The sequence below is a fragment of the Saccopteryx leptura genome, chromosome 2, assembly GCF_036850995.1.
Source record: "Saccopteryx leptura isolate mSacLep1 chromosome 2, mSacLep1_pri_phased_curated, whole genome shotgun sequence".
Lineage (NCBI taxonomy): Eukaryota > Metazoa > Chordata > Mammalia > Chiroptera > Emballonuridae > Saccopteryx > Saccopteryx leptura.
Window position 1 is genome coordinate 377,252,100 of NC_089504.1, and position 24,374 is coordinate 377,276,473.

At 47.1% G+C, this 24,374-nt stretch overlaps 2 protein-coding genes across 2 annotated transcripts in view; one reads left to right on the forward strand and one right to left on the reverse strand.

Annotated features, from left to right (window-relative positions):
- JAM3 (junctional adhesion molecule 3) overlaps positions 1-6,162 on the forward strand; it is a 60,799-nt gene extending 54,637 nt beyond the window's left edge. Inside the window, exons 5-9 of the mRNA XM_066365269.1 lie at positions 323-525; positions 1,382-1,481; positions 2,989-3,115; positions 3,204-3,258; positions 3,621-6,162. Of these exons, the coding sequence (XP_066221366.1) occupies positions 323-525; positions 1,382-1,481; positions 2,989-3,115; positions 3,204-3,258; positions 3,621-3,656 (521 nt within the window). The 3' untranslated portion in view covers positions 3,657-6,162. The remainder of the gene's footprint in view (positions 1-322; positions 526-1,381; positions 1,482-2,988; positions 3,116-3,203; positions 3,259-3,620) is intronic.
- Positions 6,163-6,846: 684 nt separating this feature from the next.
- NCAPD3 (non-SMC condensin II complex subunit D3) overlaps positions 6,847-24,374 on the reverse strand; it is a 52,952-nt gene continuing 35,424 nt past the window's right edge. The window contains exons 25-35 of the mRNA XM_066365270.1: positions 19,311-19,448; positions 18,932-19,065; positions 18,488-18,687; positions 16,201-16,311; positions 14,197-14,379; positions 13,385-13,551; positions 13,043-13,182; positions 11,769-11,846; positions 7,614-7,688; positions 7,478-7,535; positions 6,847-7,396 (exon numbers count right to left, since the gene is read on the reverse strand). Coding sequence (XP_066221367.1) covers positions 7,288-7,396; positions 7,478-7,535; positions 7,614-7,688; positions 11,769-11,846; positions 13,043-13,182; positions 13,385-13,551; positions 14,197-14,379; positions 16,201-16,311; positions 18,488-18,687; positions 18,932-19,065; positions 19,311-19,448 — 1,393 coding nt within the window. The 3' untranslated portion in view covers positions 6,847-7,287. The remainder of the gene's footprint in view (positions 7,397-7,477; positions 7,536-7,613; positions 7,689-11,768; positions 11,847-13,042; positions 13,183-13,384; positions 13,552-14,196; positions 14,380-16,200; positions 16,312-18,487; positions 18,688-18,931; positions 19,066-19,310; positions 19,449-24,374) is intronic.

Sequence of the window (24,374 nt, forward strand, 5' to 3'; positions counted from 1 at the left end):
AGGACTTTGAGACCTGAGATGGTTGGGTAGAAAGAGAGAAGGGAAGTGAAGCTTCTGCCACTTCTCCACACCAGCTGTAGGAGGTGCTCCTCCGGGAGACAGAGGCCTTAGAAACATGCTGTTGGGATATTCTGAGGGGCAGGGTGAGCTACAAGGACATATTTCAGGTGGCCTATCACAGTCTGAAGGTGTGACAATAGGATGGCAATGGTGCAGAATCCTTTGTCTGACTTTCTTGTTTGGGGAGCAGATTTATTGCGGGCTTCGATAAGAGTTCAGCTATGTTGCGGATTTTAAACACCAACCTGTATTTCTCCTACAGTGAAGCCACTGCCTCCAGTGTGCAGAGTACCCAAGTCCGTGCCTGTAGGCAAGATGGCAACGCTGTACTGCCAGGAGAAGGAGGGCTACCCCCCACCTCATTACAGCTGGTACCGCAATGACATTCCCCTGCCAAAGGACTCCAGAACCATCCCCAGATTTCAGAATTCTTCTTTCCTCTTAAACTCTGAAACAGGCACTCTGGTAAGATCTCTACTGAGAGTTGAGGATGGAAACATCTTTGCTGGGGTGAGGGCAACCTATTGTGGAAGAGCAGTTATTAGGAGAGATAATGAGACTTTAAGATGGGAGCTAAAAATCTGTATCAAAGATTCTGCAGGAAAAGGGTCCTAATTTGAATAACCAACTGTAAAGTTCATGAGACAATGGAGAGATTTGATTATGGGATGGATATTTGATAATTAAGGTAGTGTTAATTGCTTTAAGCATGATAACGGTATTATAGTTATGATGAAAAAAATCCCTATCTTTTTGGGATACATATTAAAGTATCTGTGGATAAAATGTGTCTGGGATTTGGTTCAAAATAATCCAGGAGTCTTGGTGGGAAGAGGTGAGGGGGTCAAAGACGAGACCAGGTTGGTTGTAACAGAGGACACTGTCCCCGCAGCAGATCACTGAGGCTCTGCTACGTCTTGGTCCCCTGAATGTGGTCTAACGACGTGGAGTAACCAGCCGGTGATACGATAGGAGCCTCTGATGTGTATTGCTGAAGTGTTAGAGGAATAATCACTCTCAAGAGTCCCTTTACCTGAATAAAGTTAAGCTCAGCATCTTATTCTGGATGTTGCTAGGTTTGACATCTCCATATACCAAAGGGGATGTATTGTTCAGGGGCTCCTGGACAAGAGTGCCAGGAGAAAGTGTCCGGACAGAGCTTAACAGTGACATGGACACCGGAGGAAGCCAGGAGTGGATGGGCAGACGTTTACCATGTCCTGGACTTAGCATGTGGGCAGGGGGAAGCCTCCTCTGCCCCTTCCCCTTAGAGCTCTGCCTGTTGATTGGGCCCATTGCTTCCTTGCGATTTCCTGCCCAGGTTTTCAGCGCTGTTCACAAGGACGACTCCGGGCAGTACTACTGCATCGCTTCCAACGATGCGGGCTCAGCCAGGTGTGAGGAGCAGGAGATGGAAGTCTGTGAGTTCTTTTTTGAAACAATTTCCTTTGAAGACTGGCAAGTGACTAGGACATTTTAAATTTAGTATTAGACCATCAGTTTAGACAACTGTTTTGCTTTCTTCTGTAGATGACTGGATCCACCCAAATCTGCTTGGGCACATTGAGGAGGAAGATGAGAGTTCTGAGTAACAGCTAAATGACTAATAAGTGATCCTTGCCATATGTTTATCTCCTCCAAATAGACTTTCTAGAGCCTTTTGGTATTGGGAACATGGCTGATTATGTAACTTATAACTGAGTTTAATGAACTCCATTACTTAGTAATTGATAAAGACATAAGGTTGTGTAGTCTTCAGAAATTTATCTAGTTATAACCATTTTGAAGTAAGCTGAAACGGTGTCAGCTCCAGTAATTTCCTGTTCTGTGATGACGCTGTCTCTACGGAATTGGTCCCAAAGGGGCGGGGTGGAGCCAGAACAGGGCAGAGGGTGCATGGCAGAAACACTTGGGGACTCAGTCCCTCCCCACTACGCGCAGCCACCCCTCGAGCAGTCTTTCCCAAACTTGTTCCATCATGAGAATCCTTTGGGACCACTGCTTCATTCAGATCCCAGGGCCTCTCCCACACACATGGAAGCAGTCTCCAGGGGAGGTCAGGAAATGTCTGTGTGCGACGTAGCTTTCCAGGGGACTCTTCTCAGCTGTCTTATTCGGGAAGCTCTGCTCTAGGGTCGGGGAAAGATTCCTCGGCTTTGCGCAAGACCTGTTGAATCCCTAGGGATGGAGCCTGGGCATTGATGATTTAAAATAAAAAATTTCAAGGTGATTTTTAAGTGTACTCATATTGAGAACCATTTCACTAAGGGAAGTGAGAACTTTAGCCACTTCCTTTTGTTGCTATATCCCCTGCACACTTCCCATTGTTTGTTTGCAGAGGGAAACATTCCCTAGTACGCTCACCCTGAACGGGACTGAGGACCTTAGCCCGCTATCCAGAAATGAGAAAGGGAGTCAAAGGGTTTGCACTAAGGGGCTGTAGCTACAAGGCCAGGCATCCAGCGGAGTGAAAGGCCATATTCTCATCTTGTGTATTTTTACTGCTTGAAACTAGCTCTCTTTCCCCCCCTAAATAACCCACAGCAAAGGGAAGCCCTGAAAATTGGGAATTTTTCTTCCTTAAGACTGCTGGTTCCTAATTCTCTCTTTAAAGTGTATCCATTTCCTCCATTAATAATACTTTCAGGGATGTAGCGAGAAGATTTCTCTAAGGCCAGGCCCCTTACTACATACAGTATTAAGTGTGACAGCATTTGAACTGGAGAGGTCTCAGTATTTTCTGCATGTGAGATCAGGGACTATGATGTCCTGTGTGTTCTGAGAGAGTTTTCACTGCATTCTGCTGGGGGAGGCGTGGGGGCAGAGGGGACACAGCAGGACAGAGGCAGGGAGGAGGCACAGTGGGTTCAGGGTCTTCTGTAAGAGCGGGTAGTGGGTAACTTCTCTTCCCCAACTTCCTTTAATCAGATGACCTGAACATTGGTGGAATTATCGGAGGGGTCCTGGTTGTCCTGACCGTACTGGCCCTGATAACCGTGGGCATCTGCTGTGCATACAGACGTGGTTACTTCAACAATAAACAGAATGAGGAAAGGTGAGCCTGTCTTTTGCGGGAGAAAAAATGAAGTCCAAGTTGGCATGAATATAACCAGTAATCACTGCACTACTCTCCTATCTCGCAGTTACAAGAATCCAGGGAAGCCGGATGGAGTTAACTACATCAGGACAGATGAGGAGGTACGGAGTGAGGGAACCGGGCAGGTATCACTTAGGAAACGTAGAAATTGAGGTGTTTCCTACCAGGGAAAATGACATTCCTCCTTGGAAGCCAAATGGATCCTGTAAGAAAAAATTTCCAAAGTACATTCTAGAACCTGCCTTCATTAACTCTTCACAGTAACATGTCCATGCTAATGACATTTACAGTTCCAGGTTCTTGATTTTACTTGAAAAGAATGATTCATTTGATTTGTTTTGCCAGTTTCTTCTTCAGGGAAATGGTGTGTTCGACTTGACCGCCATTTTTCCTTTCGCCCCTCTCCCACTAGGCCCCGAGAGACAGAGGATGGCTGTGTTCTAACTTTGTGTTGACCTTGCAGGGTGACTTCAGACACAAGTCATCATTTGTGATCTGAGATGTGACTGTGGCTGAGAGCACATGCCAATACCTCTGCTAGAAACTTCTATAGAGAGCAGCTCGGACTGAGGTGCACTTGGACAGAGCTACACACTCGTGCACAAGCTTCTTGTTCTGGCCAAAGTTGACCGCTACTCCTTTCTTACTCTTAACAAGCCACGTGGATAAAAGAATTTTCCTCAAGATGGGCACACAGGGACAAGAAATGGAATGAGTTCACTGAGGCTGACTCCCAGTCTGTGTCTGGCTTGGCTCCCACCCGACTGTTAGAGTGAATTTGAACCTCTTGCTCACAGACTCTGCTGGGTACTGTGGGCCCAGGAAGCCAGTTCACTTGCCACTTGCTGTCATCAGCCAGGGTGAGCACCATGTGAGGGTGACGAGGGAGCTGTCACGCTGGCAGCATGGGGCTTGGCGGCGTGAGCCCCAGCAGGAAGCCATGCAGCTGGAGTCTGCATCAGTGAATCCAGAAAGGAGGCGTTGTATGCAAGGACTTGGCCTCACCTGGCCTCACCCTGCACCATCTCTTCTGAAAGGCTTTGTCCATCAGTGTGGTAGCATCTGTCTTGGAGAATCTTTTTGGATCAGCATTTTATAAAAACCAAAATCAGAAAGCTTGTTGGAAGAAGGGGCCTTCTTACCTGTAGGGAACCCTGCTTCATGGGGTTTCAGGGGTTAATTTAAGGAGAACCTCCATCTCAGCCTAATGTGAAATGGTACTAAATGCTCCACTTTTCCGCGGGTGTTTTATAGAATTTTACATTCTAAATTTTTGCTAAACATGTATTTTGGTTACCGAAAATTTCTATTTAAACTGTAAATATGTTGTCATACAATGTTAAATAACCTATTTTTTTTTTTTAAGAAAAAGAAGTTCAACTTACAGTAGGAGTTCCAGGCTACTTGTGTTACATTGGCAGATGTCAGTATTCAGAGTATCTTAACTCAGGGACTCCTCTCCAGGAGGCTCTGGAACCTTCCTTTTCCACATGGGCTGTATGTAGCATTGTTCACAAGAGAACTTGTGCTATCGATAAGTCAGACCATTGTTGCTTAGGAAACCTTTAAAATTTCCTGTTAAGTAATGTCAAAATCTATTTGTCATCTCTCAAAAAGAAACATGAGGAGCCTAGAACTGCCTCTTCCTTGGATTACTAAACTGCCTATGGCCAAAGAACACAGAGAAGCTGTTAAGACATATGTGTGCAAACCATGTCAGTCAGCTCCCGGGGTTGAGTCCTATGCTTGAGAGGTAGTGGGTGCTGGCTAGTGACTTCTGAGGCTAGACCACACGTCCACTCCCACCCTTAAAGTCCAACTGCGGCTCTGCGTGCCGATTAGCTTTAATATGTGGTTCATGTACACAGGCACTTGGCTCAGCCCAGGACAGTTCTAAGGCGTCGCTTCAGGCAGGGTGGGTCTGCTCTGTGGCTCCCCAGCCTCGGGGGCTGTGGGACACAGCTTCTTGGTTGTGGACAGCTCGTGAAACAAAAGCTACTGCTATTTGGTTTTCAAATTCATTTAATGTATTTGTGTAGTTCATAAGACTGTTCAGGACCAAAGGCGGTTTTGAACCAGTCTGTCAACTATATAATCTTTTCAAAGGAAACGAATTCCACCGTTCCCCTTTGCCATGGAGAAAGCGCCAGACACCACTGGTCGGTCTGCCTTCACGGGAGACTGTTATGTGGTGGCGCTTGGCCGGCAGGGGCCGAAGCAAAGTGCCTGAATCAAAGGCAGTTTTCTAACTTTGATTTTAAGGTTTTTATTTATCCAAGACAGTGCTCACTTTATGGGGGATGTGGGAACGTTGAAAGGCCTTTGTTCTTCCAGAGCAGATGTCACGTGGCTGTGCTGACTCGTGACGGGAAGTGACTGAAGCGAGGAGCTTCTCAGAGCAGCACCTTGGGTTCCCTGAGTGCGTAGTGGATAGTTTTTATATAGAACATAGTCATCTTGAGATTAAATTTCATTATCTTAACTTTTTATACTTGGAGGTTTTAAAATTGAAGACTTGAGACCTGTGTTGGCTTTTCTAAGTGATGTGAAATGCATTGCTGTGGGTCACTGACAGCAGTTGGCAACTTTTCATAATTGCTTGATGGTACCTGTCTTTTGCAGTTGTCTCGAATCCTTAGAATTAGGACTGTCCCCTCATCTTCCTCTTCCTGGGAGAAAAGGATAGCTTCTGCTTTCTCTCATTGTTGGGAATTCACCCTCTAGCCTTGATCTTGGCTGTCACAGTGGTGGGGCGGCCTTACCGCCTCCCTCCTTGTGCCCTGAAGCCTACCTTTAGTGCCACGTGAACTGGGTCTGACAGGAGAGAAGGGAAATGGGAAGTCTGGGAAGCAGTTGCCTATTACGGTGAGATAGACAGAAAGGACCCGAGGCCTGTACTGGCTGTGTGGCCTCTGGCGTGACTGTCGCTGTACATAGAGGTGGCAGACTTGGACTAACACACCTGTAAGTTGGTATTTGTTAAACCTCATTTATAAAAGCTTTTAAAAAAAATCTTTGCCTCATTGTTTTATTTCCTCTCATGTTGGCTCTGTCCTTTCCTCCTAGCACACTGTCTAGGTAAGTACACCTAGGGGCTGCCCCCACCGGCTGCGTGAATTGGAAGTAAGCGTGTTCACTCAAGAGCAGCTCTGTGACAAGTCCAATGACAAATTCACACACGTCAGAGTTCACACATGGGAGCGCAGTGGGCAGTCTACCCTCAGCTCCAACCACCAACTTTATATGAGAAGCACTGTCACAGTACCCTGCACTTCTGCTCTGTAGTTCTGGGATTAACAAGTGGGCATTCTTAGTGAAAACACAGACATACATGTTTTAAGGTTACCTGGAGCTGCCGACAGAAGAGACTAAGGTCACCCCCATTGGGGAGCAGTCCTTAGCAGACTATCAACACAAATTGACATTAGTGCCAATTAGGGGAAGGGACATGAAGCAGTTTTTCATAAACAGGACTATATCTATACACTTAGAGGGGACGTCTATTGTTAGGAAGCAGACAGTGTCGGGATGAAGGGAGAGGACACTGAACCTTAAAAACAAACTCATTATTTTTTTCCCTAATAGGAAAGATTTTTTTTTATTAAACATTTTATGTAAATTGAGTGCCAATAAAAGCCCTGTTCTAAAGGTACGAAACTTCCATTGCAACAGAATACTAGGCTGTATTTATGTTTAACCTTTATTATTATTTTAGAAAGCTGTACACTCTTTTAAAAATGTGTCATTCATAAATAAGAAAATATTACAATAAAAATCTTGTCTTAGGTATGGGAAATTTCTATGAAGAAAACTGAAACCAGCTAACAGAGGTTGGCTTTATACAAAGGAAAGCAGGCATGTGTTCCTTCAGGACCAGAATACAGCTCATGAGAGTGGGCCTGACACTTTCAAATGGAGGAAAGTTAAAATATTAAATAGCTGAGGCATTTCTCTATTATATTACAATCTTACCACATATTTCAAAAGAAATTTAAAAGCTTGGCCAGCTATATGGGTGAACAATTAGCGCTGGAATCACATAATGAAAGCACCCCCAGGGGTGAGGGGAGTGCTGTGTCCGCCTTCCCACAGGCAGGATACCTTTCCTGATAGCCCCTCGGCCACTCTGTTCAGTTGGCTGTTTTCAGGGGGGTCTTTCGGAGTGACCTGCGGCTGGAGACTGGGTTGTCTTTGTTTCTGGCTGGTGACTTCACGTTCCACTGCTGAGGCTGCGGAGGCCTAGGGAGAGGACAGTCAGTCATTCTGGAACTGAGAGAAATAGCTGACAAAACTACCGCAAAGGAAACTCGCTGAACTTACGGTTTATCAGGCAATGATAAACATAAAATGTTGTCTTGATTCGGGGCTTCCATTTGCTCTGAAAGAGTCAAACACAAAAAATCAGATTTCCCAGAACTCCAGGTTGGCTAACGTATGTGACAGGAAGGGCACTTGCCTTTGGCTGCAAAGGGCGTCTGGGGTGTGCCTATGTAGCTGACTCCGGCTTCAAACGTGACATTAGCCATGGTCCCTGGGTCAAGGGAGAACAGCAGGGTTAATGAAAAGCCATGAGACAAACACCAAATGCAGTCACCTGAGCAAGGTCAGTTACGGCGTTCCTGCCGCGGTTTCGTTCAACCTTTGTCAGTGACAGCCACTGTCAAATCCAGCTGCCCCACTGACCACACTTCAATTTATCTGACCTTTTTGTATGACTTTCATCTTCCTTCTTCATGTGGTGGCCTCCTGGCTCCCTTTCTCGAACCCCTCCCCTCAGACTGCTGCTGCCTGAGCACCCACCGCGTTTTCAGTTCCTGCCTATGTGCCAGCAACCCCGCCCAGCAGAGCTCCCTCCTGAGCCTGCATTTCCTCTTGTCCCCTCGCTCCTCTGTGCACATCGGTCAGGCTCTCCCCGAGCTGGAGATGCCAGGCGTCCGAGCTCCTGCCCACATCTAGTCGGCAACATCGCCCGTCCCTGCACCTCCCTGTTCCGCATCCTCCCCTGCCTCTGAGCCTCCACTTGTCTCACCCCGACCCACCACCCGCGGCTTCCCTTCCTCCAGTCCACCCTCAGGAGGCGGGAGAGCACAGTGCAGGGCACTGGCTCTGGGTTGAATTCTTGCCCTGTGTCTTTCCTTTGTGGGGATGACTAAGAACCTCACATTTCTTTGCCTCTAAAACGAGATACAAATGTACTGACCTCGGGAGCTGCAGGATTAAAGCAGCCATTCATGGTAAGCTCTCAACACAGTACTTTGTACAAGGTAATCAGGCGTCCTCAAACTACGACCCGCGGGCCGCATGCGGCCCTGAGGCCATTTATCTGCCCCCCCCCCCCACTGCATTTCTGGAAGGGGCACCTCTTTCATTGGTGATCAGTGAGAGGAGCACTATATGTGGTGGCCCTCCAATGGTCTGAGGGACAGTGAATTTGGCCTCCTGTGTAAAAAGTTTGGGGATCCCTGATAAGTGCTAAAGCTATGTTAGCAACTACTGTGATTTGTTAGCTACTGACCCCTATGTCTTATTTACCCCCATTACTTAGAGGCAATTTGTTTAAAGATCTGGTAAGGTTACTGCCCTGCTCAAGTATCCTGACGGCTTAGTAATAAGAGGGCCAAAAATGGAACCTCTGTGCAGCCTGGCCCAGCCACCTTCCCAAAGCCCAGCCGCACACACGCTGCAGGTTGCAGTATGTGATGACTGTTCTCCAGTCTACACAGCAGTCCTGGAGTGCCCTCCCTGCCCCAGCCACAGCACACCATTCCTTCTGTGAGCAGCACAGCTCCCACTCGTGTCCCTTCCCCTGGAGCCTCCCCAGGAGTGCCGACCAGACCTCTCCAGGCCAGGCAGCATGCCCCTCAGTGCGTCCGCAGTGCTGTGTGCCTGCTACCCAAGCCATGGTAACAGACGGTGGCAGAGAACTGCATTTTCAGCCCTGCCACTCAGCTCAGTTCCTGATTCTGGGAGGTGTCTTCCCACCGTCCACATTCCTTTTCCCGTTGGGAAGCCTGTGGACATCCAGGTAGTAAGTCTCCAACCTTCTCAAAGCACCAAAGCAGGAGCTCTTCGACGCCCCTGCCTACCTGTAGCCCCTCAGGCTCGGAGGCAGCAGTGTCTCTGCTGCCCAAGTTACATTAGGCAGAAGGACTCGCTAGCCCCTCACAGACTGTTAATGTCTAGGTCTGAAAAGTACTCATTTCCATTCAGCAAAACCACTTGACTCATGCCAAGTACCCCTATTGTGCCAGAAAGGTAGAGCTGGTATCCTTTTTCCTATTGGTTTCGTAGGACTGAGACCACCTCCTGACAGTTGCCTCACTAAGAGCTATCAACAGCATTTGTATTTATAAATTACGGTACAGTGAAAACACAACTGAGTCTTTTACAATAAATCCTCCCAGGAAGAAGGGCTAATAGGAGATCCTTCATCAAGACTCATCCTGGTTCAGAGGAAAAAGAGACCCCCAGGATTCAACATTTAAGAGCTTAGAGAAGAATCCCTGGGGACACCCAAAAGCCTCATTTTCAGTGCAGACCCCTTCACACGTGGTGCAGGCCGCCTTAAGCAGCAGGTCAGGTTCCCCTGCTGAGGAGCTCAAGCTGCTAGGAAACCGGTGAGGGCGGAGCCAGCGCCCCGCAGGCATGCGCAAAGCTGCACTGAGGCATTCTTCCTGTCTGCAGGCGCATGGCACCTACCTGCAAAAATAGAAGCACTCGGGTGCCGTGAGCCAGGAACACAGAACACACAGAAAACTGTTATGTGTGAAAGAGCTTGAATTTTTTACATATATAACATGACATCTGTTCAATATACAAGAACCCAAAATTACCCACTGCTTTTATGACAAAAGCTGTCATGAATCAGTTGTCATCTGAGGAGATGGGGGAGGAGTGTATTCATCCCTTTATCTCCCTTAAAGGTGGACTTGGATGACAACTATCTATAACCCTATAAGGGCTTCACAGGCACCAGGACCACCAGGCGAGTAACCACAACACAGTAGTGCCCAGCATGACTAAATAAATGGCTTGTTGCTTTGCAGCTCCATTCTGCTAAAGAACACCTTAGCACCCTTCTCATCTTGCAATATATGCCCAAGATTAGCACTGTGAAAGAAATGAGCCCATGGGCCCTGGACGGTTGGCTCAGTGGTAGAGCATTAGCCCAGCGGGTGTAAGTTCTGGGTTCGATTCCTGGCCAGGGCACACAGAAGCACCCATCTGCTTCTCTACCCTTCCCCCTCCCTTTCTCTCTGTCTTCCCCTCCCACAGAGCAAAGTTGGCCTGGGCACTGAGGATGGCTCCATGGCCTCTGCCTCAGGCGCTAGTATGGTTCCGATTACAGTGGAGCAATGCCCCAGATGGGCTAAGCATCGCCCCCTAATGGGCTTGCCAAGCAGATCCCAGTTGGGCGCATGCAGGAGTGTGTCTCTTTGCCTCCCTGATTCTCACTTCAGAAAAAAAAAAATAATAATAATAAAGAAATGAGCCTGTGGAAGGAATACAGAATCAGAATCAGAAAACAAGTTCAAACCCCAGCTCTGCCATTCAGTTCATCAGAAATGAACATTTATTCACACCTGCCGTGCTCCAGGCACTGTGGTCAGCCTGGAAGATCTAGGGAAGAATCTAACAGCTCAGAGACAAACAGCAAGGACAGGCAATTATTAAGTGTGGTGAGTGCTGAGAATGAGAGAGGGCACCTAGTCTAGTCTGAAGGTTAGGAAGTGCTTCTTCTGAGGGCTGGAGAGGTGGTAACAAGGAAGGGGGTGTTCTGAGATGAGGTCACATCCCATGAAAGCCCCATGCAGGGAGGAGCAGGCCCTGTGCCAGCTCTCGAACAGGACCGCCCATGGCTGGGGTGCGGGTGGTGACAGCCCAGGTGGGAGGCATACAGAGACGTGTGCAAACTACAGTGCAGATTTGGGACAAAAGAATTTCTTCATACTGTAATCATTTTCTCAAAATACTGGTTTTCGTGGGCTTTGAAACAATAAGAAGCTATAAACAAAGTCATGGGGAACATACACTAACTGTACTTCTACCTCACCTCCTCTCTGAAATCAAAGGAGAGACCAGGACACCAGGATCACCACCCGGAGGAAGTGTGCCTACACAGGCTCTCAGCACAGCTGGCCCTGGGGTCCTCCACGCACACTGACGCTCAAGTATGTTTGCTCCAGAGCGGAGTTTAGTGACAGCTGCCTACTAGAGCCAACACTTAAATGGCTACAACGCAGGGCTGGCTGAGCAGACCAAATACCCTGGGAGCCAGGTAGGAGTGAGGAAAGGTCGGCTCTAGAATGGCAAGAACCGTGCTGCCCAGAGAAGTTACTTCGGGGTCACCTGTCAGGTGAGGACACCTCGGCTGTGGGCAGTGTGACTGGGTGAGTGGGAAAAGCACCTGGACGAGCTCTGGATGCTCAGCTTGTGCTCACTGGAGTGTTATAAAACTTCCCTTCTGACACAATTCATGACACTGCTGCTGAGCATCAGAGAGCCTTCATCTGATACAAGAACTCTTGCGACAAGAAGAGTTTTAAGGCAACTTTGGCAGACACAATGATGGCAGGAGAGCAAGTGGCGCTCACACGTGTTAGCTACTTACGAGCAGGGGTGCTGATCGCTCGTTTGTTTATATGGTCAATAGCTCCACTGGACTCCTGCTCCAAACTGTATGACGATGCTAGGATAAAATGAGACAGTTTTATCTGTTCAAAACCCAAAACATCAAAGAGCAGGGCTGAGAAAAAATATTTGTAAGACACACCATAATGTTAATATCCCGTATAAAGTGTCCTTATAGAGGTAATCCAGAAAGATACAACAAAATGATAAACATGAGAGACAATGTCCATTCATTCTCATTAGGTTTCAAAGAAATGGAAATTAAAACCATGACCATTTTTGGTCTATAAAGCTCCACAAAGAAAAAGAAAAACAAAACCAATGTTTCTAAGAAGGGGACACTCGTGGGCCATTGGCAGGAGTACAATATGGAGAAAATGGTGAAGGCAGTTTGACACTATCAAAAGTTTTAAGAGCCTGACCTGTGGTGGCGCAGTGGATAAAGCATCGACCTGGAAATGCTGAGGTCGCCAGTTCGAAACCCTGGGCTTGCCTTGTCAAGGCACATATGGGAGTTGATGCTTCCAGCTCCTCCCCCCTTCTCTCTCTCTGTCTCTCCTCTCCTCTTTCTCTCTCTCTCTCTCTCTCTCTCTCTCTCTCTCTCCCTCTCCTCTCTAAAATGAATAAATAAAAAATTAAAAAAAAATTTATAAAAAAAAAAAAAAGTTTTAAGAATATTCATGGCTTCCGAGTGTTGGGAATTAGTCTTAAAGATTACACACATATAAGGCTATATGTGCAAGGATATTTATCATGACATTATTTTAAAAACCTGAAAAACATGGACATATCCAAAAGTAGGTTAGGAATAAATGAGTTCGGTCCTTTCCACGATACAATGCTGCACAGCGACCAGAAGAGAAGTTCGGAAAGGAAGGTCCATGGAAGGCTTCCACTGCCATGAGAAGTGTGCACGCAGGTTATAAAACAATGCATGTGAGATCCCAACTTTAGAAACAAAACCAAGCACACAGGTGTGAAGAGCAGAAAGACTAGGAGAATAAACACCTCACTACTATGTGTGAGTTTGCTATTTCACAATGTTTTCCAAATCCTTTATCACAAACATACCTTGTTTCATTACCTATGATCTGAAGTCCCCAATCAAAGATTTTTGTTTTCAAGACAATAAAACAAAGGTATTTTGAAAGCAATGAGAACGAGCCTGCTCTGTGTTTCAGTGTGTAAATTCACTGTCTGTGAGATAGAGCAGCACGCAGTTCTCTGAGTCCCAGGAGCTGCTGAAGGACTTACTGCGCACGCGTGTTCTGTCCAGGCTTTCAGAATTTAAAGGGAAGGGCAACACTCCCAGGCTCCGGTTCCGACGGCCGCTACTAGACTCCACGGCTTTCTTGACAGAATTCAGGATGGCAATGGTGCTTGGAGACATGGACCTGTGGAGGACATGCACGGACATGCAGACAGTGCAAACACTAGTCACCACCCATTCTTTCAGACACATCCCTCAGCCACACTCATTTCCAATCTGAAAGGGAGAGCGCCGAGCGGGATACCAGTGAACACACAGCAGTCACGCTCACGCTGCACAGGCATGCAGTGGGGAATAGCAAACTCATTCATTCTGTGGGCTCCTACCTGCTTCTGGGCAGTAACCTCTTCAACTGCCCAGCTTCAGGTGAGAGAGGCAAAGGCGGTGCCTGGTCAGCGCCTGACCTGAGTGCTGAGGGCTGGCTCACGCTATGGGGTGTGGTGGCCTTTTCTTGGCCACCAGGAGCTGGCATTATTTCTGAACTCAGAGCACCCTGTCAGAGAAGAGTAAGACTATTTACTTTCAAACACTTGGGGAAAAAAAGGCATCTCTACATGTTAGGAGCAAGTCCATAGTTATCTACTCTAAAGCATGCCAGCCTAGGGCAAGTAGAACTTTCTCTTTGGAAACAGCACTGGGGGCAGGCTGCCACATGCAGAGGCTGTGCTGTTAAAGGGAAGAAGAACATTAGTTTGTCATCACCCTTTTTAAGGTGGCAGATCGGGCTGGACTTCCCAGGGAAGCAAGCACGCTGCACCTGCTCACCTAGAACCTCCCCAATGCCATGGCATGTTCTCAGGACGCTGGGGGAAAGGCTGCAGGCAAGGTCGGCAGCCTAAGGCGACTCGTCATCTGTGGATCACTCCGGTCACAGGTCAGACAACCCTGCTGCCAGCCTGCTTCCTGGGCACTTCCACAGTCCCCCAAACTATCATTATAATGACTTCCCAGACAAGTTCAGAGACAGGGCCTTAAGGGAAGGGATGCCTCTGTGACCCAGGTCCGGACTGTCACGAGTAACAAACGCAGTGAGCCACAAGCAACATCCCTGAAGTCTAACGCAAACCAACCTCTGCTCCCATGTACAGCAGAGAGCAGACTAGAGAGGAGGGTCAGACTAAGGTGGAAGCTCATCTACCTGTGTGGCCTGGGCCCCAGCAGCTCCTTCCGCCACCCTGTTCGCATCTGTTTGTCCCGCCAGCTCTTGCTCCTGGGCGAGCTGCTCGTTGTATTTCTTCATGTCGTACTCAAGCTCTGATGCCAGCTGCTTGTCGACTGCAAAGAAATCCTTGACCTCATCTCGGTAATCCTGCATCACCTCCTAAAACAGACACAGAGGCATACTTTCATGATTGTGTGAGTAAATAAATAAGCTCTCCAACACGACTTGACAAATAATAATAGGACAAGTAAGACTTATTTGGCTGAGGACTATTTCTATTCCAGCAATTGACAAGTTGCCGCAGTGGTATTTCCCCAGGAAACACTGGCTGCACTCAACCACACAAGGAAGTGAGAACAAGGAGAGAGGATAACTCAAGAGTTGTAATCTCTTGGGAAGCTTACTGTCTATCTGCCGGTTCACAGGAAATTCCCCAGGTTCCTGGTGGGAAAAAGAACTGGACTTGCACAATCTTAGCCCAAAGCAGAACTTTAACAGGACACAGAACTGTCATCAAGAGCCACCCCCTTCCTATTCCTGAAGGCTCTGCCATGGGCAGAGTGACGTATCTGGGTGGTCTGGCTTGGTTCAGGGTCACCACCAGTTCAGAGGACCTTGTAGTGCTACAAACACAGGCCCCTCAGGAATTCAAGTCAGAGGGTATGTGGGTAGTGACACATGGCATTGCCTGGCTCAGACAGGGCCTCGGAAATGAGGTACAGGAAGCAGTGCAGCCTACAAGTCCATCTATCCACACCCACTTTCTCAGAGGACTGCAAGATGGCTTTCAATCCCACCCTGTGCCCTCTTCTGAGATGTGACACAGACCTGTGCCATCCCTCACGGTAGAAACATGCTCAGGTCTGAAAGGGGCGGCTACGAACAGAGCCTCTTTGCTAAGAGCAACCACCTCAGCTCACAGTACTAGAGGGAGGAAAAGACATACCATAGCCCCAGCTAGTCCCAGCAAAGGGAAGGAAGTAAACGAACTGTCCCCACGACATCAGAGTGGTTCCTCAGGGCGCAGGAGCGCACTGAGGGTTTTAAGTGAACAAGTGCTGTGCTATGCAAATCAGGCAGCTGCTCAGAGGTGGCCTCCTCGGGGTGTGCTCCGAAACGGGCAGACTGACTTTTCTATGGTGTTCAAGTACTCACTGAGGGTCTACGCTCTTTTTTCTTTTCTTTTCTGAGGTTTAATACAAGGCAATAAAAACATAAGAACTGGAAGTTTTCATTTTTTTCCAAACAATGAATCTATCTTTCCTACCTTCACTTCTTTAGGATACAGAGCTATCTGAAATTTATATTCAATGAAATTTTCTGGTAGCTCTTCTTGAAGAAAAATGATGCATTTTTTGAGGAAGAAAATAGCATATAGTGTAAACAGAGAAAGGAAAAAAGTACTGCATTTATTTCTGGTGGAAAGACTCTGCCGGGAGGACCGCGGCATCACTGATGTCTGCCCAGCAAGTCCATGTCCTGGCTGCTCGCCGGGCCCCACCAGGTCGGGAGCGCAGCGGCTCTGCTGTGTTCCCCAGCGGCTGCTGTGAGTGGGCGGTTAGGTCTTGATTCATAAACAAGACAGTGTTAATGGTACATATCCCCAAATTAATCATGATGACCAGTTTCCACTTTACCTCCCATCAGAATGACCTGAGATGATGACTTTGCTCTCGACCCCAGTTGAGAAAGTCTTGGTACATCCTTGGCTGATCAAGGATACAAGTGCTCAGCAGAGGGTCAGCTCTTCACAAACTCAACTGCTCAAAACAGAACCAGCTCCCGTGGAAGCTGCGGCCAAACTCTCTTCTTCCCCATGGTCAAAGGCCTGTCAGGCTGGTCTAGTTCTAAAAGAACCTAATGCTGATTTTGAGGCATCTTCAATTCTAGTGGTTCACCAAGAAACTACATTATCGTGACTGCCAGAGTATGGACCGGGGAGTGGGAGACACCGACCACAAAGTGCAAGGTCCCCTTTACCCTGAGGTAGGCCATGAGCTCCCGCAGAGCCGGCATCCTGTTCTTCTCCAGCACAGTCTTCAGGGAGATGATGATGGGAATGATGTTTTCTATGAAATTCCTCTTCTGAACCTGCAGTAACACAAAGGCATGTTTTACATGCACCGAGTTCTGAAGACAGAGACTTTCCCTTGGTCTAATTCTTTTAGCCTAGCGGATCTAGTGTACTAAATGTTGTGTATTTTTCATTTTTGGTTACAGTACTGGGAATTGTATAAGACACATCACTTTTGTCCTGGAGGCTTCTTAAGCATCACCTCAGAACACATGGGAAGCTTTGTAAAGTCAGACGAAGATAAAGTATCCTTATTTTCTAAACAAGAGAAAGGAACTAGAAACATGTTGAATAACTTGACAAAAAGCTCCAAATCTCACAGGAACCCACCACAGACCCCTGGGTCCACATTCAATCTCCCACTTAGCAGCCTCCCTTTGGAATGAAAACGAGTTCAACTGTAGCTTCCCAGAGACACTTCGCTCCTGTAGGTAAAATGACCACCGTCCAAATGGCCAAGCAAAAAGGTAGTCATGCCTGCACCCCCATCCTCTTTTTTGGTGTAACTTTGCACATATTTAGAAAAGTGTTATGCATTTATATAGTCTGTGGCTTGACCAAGCCTTCATATTCTTTACCATGAATGATCACTAACCACAACTGTTTTGCAATGAATCTCTTAGAATTAAAAATAGTTCATTATAGTTGCACATCTGCGCAAGACTTATTCTGAATCTGAAAAGCATTCTTTTTCTTATTTCAAGTCATGGGTATACGTTCCCTGTTTGTAAACCACTCACTTCTAAAAAGTCTAATCAGAGTTCCTGAAACAGGAAGACAATAGTAGAGAAATAAACAATTTAATAAATCTGAGTCCAAGCAGATGGTACAGAGAGTGACTTAAATGCATTCGCTCAACAAATATTATCAGATGTCTTCTCTAAACCAGACACAAAGCCAGGCTCTGAGGATCTGAAAGGAAGCCAAGAATTCTTGCCTTCAAGTTACTTCTACCTAGACCAGACTAGAAGTCTGTGTTTTGCTGTGTGCCACATCGGGACAAGTGGTGGGGTGTTAAGGACTTACGGGACAGGGATACCAGGAAGGAAGGGTAAACAGGAGTATAAATCAGGGAAGGCTTTCTGAAAAGATGGTCTTAGGATGCGTAGGATCAGGTTGTGGGACGGGAGGGTGGGTGGGAGTGGGCACCATAGATGGACGCAGCAGCGTGCCAAGGCACAGAGGCGGGAGGCACCTCCCACCCGAGTGATGGGTGGTCATCTGGAATGGAGAGCTCAGAGTGGGGAGCATGCAGAGAAGCAATGGGGTGCGGGTGGCACAGTACATGTAAGTTTTGTGGGCTTGAAAAATCAGAATTTTATTCAGATGAGAGAAAGCCACCAACCTACTTATTAAATATAACATTAGTGAGGTATAACTTAGATATAATAAGTGAATGCTCAATGAGCTGAGTATACACACTGAGTAACAACACCATGATCTAGAACCACCCGCAACCCTCCACCCCAAAGTTCCCCACTGCCCCCTGCACTCAACCTGCCTCTCATCTGCTTTAAGCAGGAGATTAAAGCAATCAGATGTGTAACTGCAGAAAGACTACTCCCACAGCAAGGGGCTGCACAGCCTGGAACCGAGAGAACCCAGACACAGAAAGGGCGTGGCGGAAGCTGCCAGAAACGGCACAGACTTACATAAATGCAGACCCAGTACAAACGTAAGAGAGAGGCATCTGTAAGCTAAAACGAATGCATGGAATGCAGTCAGTCAATTTCTTCAGGTTCAAAAGCCTTCAGGGCTCACGTGGGAAATGTGAGTTAGCAAGCCAGGCTAGTGCAGGAGCCTGGGGCCTGGGGAGAACTACAATAAGCTGCCCCCTAAGGTGACTCAAACCCGTTTCTACACTCGCTGGCTGAAGGAGAATGTGCCTGATGTGCGAGACTCCGGACTGGGGAAGCTCCGGGCCCCTTGTCCCCAACAGAAGACTGTGGGAAAGAGGGAGGGATATGAGGACGAGGGGCTAAGCAGTGCACTTCGGACAGAGGAGGCCTGCGAGGCCTGGGGCCCATCCAGGCAGGCAAGTGGAATGGGCCCCGGGTCACAGAAGCTCAGCCCGAAGCACAGATGGAGCACCATCACCATGTGAGTGAGTTAGGGACACTGCTAAGAACGACCTCAAGTCTCGGCAGACCAGCACGTCAGCCGTGACCGGGTCAACAGAGACAGCACACTCACTTGTGAGATGAGCTTTTTCTGTGCTTCCTGCATGACTACATTTGCCAGGGCCATGTCATCTTCTTCCACGAGGAGGTCCTTATCGGGTTTTGATCTCATTGCCAAAAGCTTGATCTCCTTTGAGCTGAGGACCTCAAAGGTGTCTGAGAGTAGCTCACTGGCTTCCATGTCCAGGGGCAGGACGCCGTCGGCGAAGCACGCTGAGAGAGAGACAAACACGGTGTCTGAGGAAGTCTGGCCTTGGAGGGGCGGGGCCCTCAGAGCTGGCCAGCACATTTGGGCTGCAAGGGCCCTGGCCCTGCACGGGCACAGGTGGCGTCCAAGAGGGACAAAAAGGGCTCTTCCAGTAGGACTGGGTCCCACTTGCTCCAGATCTGCTAGGCCATCAGCAACACAGTATTTCATTTTTAAAAAGACATTTTATCCCAAACACAATATGCCTACCCAAAATACTAAGGCAGATTTTGGAAGTGATATTAAATCGCTGTTCATCTGTGAAGTGCTCTAGAAGAAACTTGTAGATTCTCATTCGTTTCTCCTTGTGTGTCTTTCCCTTCAGTGAAAAAAGCCGCTTCTCTCTATGGCAAAACAGGACAATTTTACTTTCTCATGTGGGCCAGGAGGAGCAGGTCTTTACCAGCATCTCACGGCTGTCCACCGGTGCTCACATGCACCTAGTAGTCCCTACTAGGACTACTGCACGAGTGGATCTTCCTGCATGGCCCCACAAGAAGGAACAAACCCACTAGGAATCCATGGGCTGCGGGCTGGGCCCAGCTACACGTACAGAGCAGCTGACCCCGCTCTCCCAGGCCCCACTGACCTCTCTGTCTGGGAGAACTTGTTATACTTCTCATGCTTCTCGTAGTTATTGAAGTGGAAAATACATTCGATGAAGTGCTGGAAGAACATGGCAGGATTCCTCTTCAGTAACAAGTGAGCCAGGCAAAACTCCCCAAAACTGTAAAAGGAGGAGATCATTGGCTATTTGCAGACAGCCGCTAAAATTATACCGAGAACTCTGCAAAACAGAGAGGAACTGTGAGTGAGGGTTAGGGATACTGAATCTATGCCAATGAACAGCTCCATTCACATCAAAAACAAGATAACCAATTTAGCTTCTTTTGTCTATTCTTGCTCAACAGCTTCCTTTTTGAATCTAAGTTCAACATAAAGGCTTTCTTTCCCAGGTTTCCCTTCAAAGTTTTAACAAAGTTACCCAGCTACACTTCAAGTGGGGAAAACAACCAACCTGCCCCAAACTGCTTCTTCAGAACAGAGGCCCGTGGTCCTCAAGGACGATGCAACGAGAACCGCCGCCTGAATATGAACACTCGGGCTTTGCTTCTGACCTGAAGTTGGTTGCCCACAATAATGAACAAAAACCAATTTTAGTCACTGGAACTTTTTAAAGAATTGATTATTATTTGAGCCAGCAGGGCAAGTACCCTCCACAGATAGTAAAAGCCTACCACCGAGCTCTGGACTCCTCATCCCACCCTGGCCACTCTTTGTCCCCTTGTGCCTCACCTGGGAGAGGCATCCTGCGGGCATGCACCATGCTACTCAGTGGACACCATGTCACTAGTTCCACAGCAATCTGAAGGGCAGACTCTAATGGCTTCTCAAGCTATGTAGACAAGAGCTAAACTGCTCAACCTCAGGGTCCCTGCCAGTGCCTGCTCATGACGGCAGCAGGGGAGACAGTCAGGGCACTGTTTTCTGCTCAGGTTGCACTGGGCTGGCCTTGATCCAGCCACACTGTCCACACCACTGTGTTCACTTCACCTCCGCATTAACTGCAGTTTCCACCTCCACAGGTGCACCGGTCAGTTCCCACCTGGAGAGGAGCCGGGACAAGGACAAGCCCAACACTGTATCCCTGGCTGCAGAATGCATTAGGACTTGCAGGAGGCGTCCTTCCTCTCCTAATTCTCCTTAGGCTAATATTCAAATCAGTTTGTAGTCACAGCACGCATATCAATGAAAGATAAGAAGGCAGTTCAGAAATCAGAGATGTTTAAATAAGCTTAGATAAAAATTCTGCTGCAAATCATGACACTTTGACTATTAACCCAGGAAATAAGGGAGCAGCCTGACATAATCATGAAAACAAAACAAATAAACACTTTTTAATAAAGGGAATTCCTTAGGAGAAATTCCCCTCAGGCGAGCTAGAAGCACCTGTCTGATGTGAAGAGTTGTCGGTGTTTTCTACACAAACTTTTAAAAAAATTTTTCCTAGCCCTAAGCCCTAAGCCTTAAACCCTAAACCTAACCCTAATACACAAACTGTTTTTAGTAAGCTAGGTTAGAAAGGCAAAGAAGGCCATAGCAGCAGGTGATGTTCTTTTTAAACAAGGGTTACTTTGGTAAACCATCTATGACAAAGAATGAAGAAAAACAACTGAATAAACCAAAAACATTCCCCAGAGAAACTACAAGACGTGACCCTCTGTAGTGTTTCCTCACAGCTAACCTATCCGGGCACAGCGGTTCACACAGCTCCCTGGCTTTTCTCCTAGAATGTGGAGTCGTTCAGGTAAAAATGTAAAACCAGAGGGAATCCAATTAATTCTCCTGTAAGAAGAGGGGCTGCTTTGAGCTTGAACTTAATGTTAAATGCTCATCTACTTAGAGTTGGGGCCAAGAATATATACAGGTAGAACTAACTAATGAGCAAGAGACTTCAGTCTATTCCCTAGTGAATAACAGGCTTACCAACTACACAAGTAAATTCATTGGTAACATAAATTATGCAAAAATAAAAGATCATACGCTCAGGGCTGAAAGCAGGCTCAGAGCTTTGTGCGTCATGAAAAGCCAGAAATCATAGTCCCCGGGCAACTTGTAGTACTAACCTCGCTGCTGCCTCTGCTGGGACTCAGAAAGCCATGTTCCAGCTCTGACTGGATTAAGGCTCACAGATCCTACTAGCTCAATCAACTGGGGAAGAGGAACTAGTATTTTTTTATTGTCAGCTGAAAAGTTAAAGAAATTAACATTCTAAGTAATGCCTCCTGGAGCATTCCCTTAGAGTGGCAGAAGGCAGCACTGTCCAGGTACCTGGAATAGAACCCTTTGGCAGTTGTAAAGAAATCTTACTAAGTTAAGAACTCACCAGCCTTAAAAAAAAAAAAAAAAAAGAACTCACCAGCCTTTCCCACCGCTCCTTATCCCTCAGGACAATTAATAAAAATCACACATAATCACACCACCGATTCAGGGGTACTGTCTGGAGAGTTTACACAGCATTACTTGCATTATAGGGAAAATAAAAGGCCAGTTAAATCTGAGTAACAATAATCTTGTGGGAAGAAATTATTATTCTCTTACTAAGCATCTAAATCCAGGTTTCAAACCATCCTGTGCGGCCACAAGGGAAGAGCGGTCTGTTCACGTCTATTTTCAGATTTAGTAGGAAACATAAAAGCCTGACTTCTTTCAGATGTCATCCAAGCCAAATGCTATTCTGAAGTAGGCATCTGCTCAGTAAGGCTGCTGCTAATGCCTGCACATTCCCAACTTGGTCTAGCTCAGACTAGGACAGGGACTCAGGCCTGTTTATGCCAGAAGTCTATTTGTACTTGAGGCAGGTTATTTCCTATATCAATGTTATCCTTGGCTGCCAGCCATATCCAGGCCCCTCTTGTCATCTGGCCTGCCTCACCTGTCATGTCCCTGTACATACCGTTCTATGCGTCTTCCCTCCTCTCACCTCGCATGTCTCCTTTCCCTCCTAGGTTCCATAATAGGCCAAGCCTCTGCCCTCTCTATAGCTCCTCTTCCTAGATGAGAGCTGGCTTCCCTCCAAGGACAGCACTTCCTTCATGGCCCTCGCAGGGGGAGGCTGCTCTTCTCTCAAATCCCACAGGCAGGCGCCTCCCTGATGACAGTTTCCATTTACCAAATGTTCACTGAGTGCCTACTCCTTTTCAAGCTCTTTCATGGGGCCAGGCATCTGATATAATGGAAACAAAATATCTGCTCCCCAGGAAGCTGGTGAGCTGGTAGATAGACAGACCTACATACCATACAAAGTATGTCACCAAAAGTACTCTGGAGAAAAAAACAGTTGGGGGAGGATCCCGGGAAGGGAGAAGGGAGGCTTGGCTACTGGTTAAAAAGAACGTGACTTCTCTCCCGGTCCATATAACAATACTTAGCCTTTTCTCTCGATGCTCCTGGCCACCTACTTTGTTCTCTACATCTTGGTGGCAACTCTCTCCTAATTTTCACCATCCCAAATCCTAACACCATGGTCTGAATGTTTGTGCCCCCTGTCCCCACATTCCTATGTTGAAAACCTAACCCCAAGGAAATGCGGACATTGGGGGGTGATTAGGTCCTGAGGACATTAATGAGATTAGAGCCTTAAAAAGAAGACCCATGCACACAGACAACAGTGCGGTGGCTGCTGGTGGGGGTGGGGGGGTGTGTGGCAGAGGGTATGGGAGAGTCAAATGGTGATGGACAAAGACCTGACTTGGAGGGGTGAACACACAATATGATGTACAAAGATGTGTCATAGAATTGGGTACCTGAAACCTGTATAATTATGTTAACCAGTCTCAGATCCCTCGTCCCTTCTGCCACATGAAGATAGAATGAGAAGTGTGTGAAGAGGGTGTTCCCCAGGAAACCGGCCATGCTGGCACCTTGATCTCAGACTTCCAACCTCAAACTGTGAGACATGAATCTGTTGTCTATAAGCCACCTAGGCTGTGGTAGTTTGCTACGGCCGTCCAAACGGACTAAGACAATTTCTCTGAGCACCTTCAATGTCCATCCACAGATGAGCTCATTTAACCCCTAACTTTCTATTTTCTTGACTTCATCGACTCCAGTGACCCTCACATTTATACCGTGTCACCACTCTGTCGACATAACTTCGACCAGGTCCCTACAGCTGCAACATCCGGCTTCTGATGTCAAATAATCCACTTTTTGACCACATCCACTTATCCTTCCAACTTTCTGATTCCCCAACCCCATTGCATTTGTTCTTCAACTTCACTAGGCCCTCTATATCCTCAACTGCTTCCTTTTCTCCCAACCAGGCAATCTCTGTCTTTACATTCTTTTCTATCTCAATGGTCCATTATTGTAGTCACTTTTTTTTTTTATTCAAACCTCTCTAGCCGGTGCCTCCTTACACTTCTGCAGTATTTGCCCAGTTAAATGGAAACAATGTGCCTATTATATTACAAAGCCACTACCTATTGGGCACAGGGGAAAAGATACCACACAACTCTGTTTTGGGTTTATCATTATATGACCAACTAAAAATGTCATGCAAATGGGCTCATACCAGAAATCTTCAGGAAATCCACTTGGACCAAAAATTAATTGGCTCTGCCCCTATCGTCTCTTTGGAAGATCAGTATTAGCAGACACATGTGGAAAAAGTAATGTGTCTAAGGTAAGCCGATAGGCCTGACTATTGGCCTAGAAACAGGGGTACAGACTAATTTCACTGACAGTTAACAAAGCTGATAATCAGGGTCCACATTTGAACCACAGTTTACATAAACCCAGAATCAGATAAAATAGAAAGATTTTAAGGGGAAATTATTAAAATGTTATAAAGCACTGATAATCTTGGTAGAGTATAAGATATCTATCTGTCCTTTTAAATTTTTTCTGATTCATGCTCTGATCACCTGTATAAGTTCTGTGTGTATTTCACATATTAATCAATGCTCTTGTAAACATTTATGTACGGGAGCTGACAAAAGGGGGGGAAAACAGAGCTACAAGTGAAAGCCTTCCAAGCAGTCCTATTTGCGCCCCTCCCGGGCGGCACACCGTACAGAGAGCCACGAGGGCCAGTCTTCCAGCAGCAGTGGAAAGGTAAGAGGGTACTGAACAGCTATCCTCGTCCCTT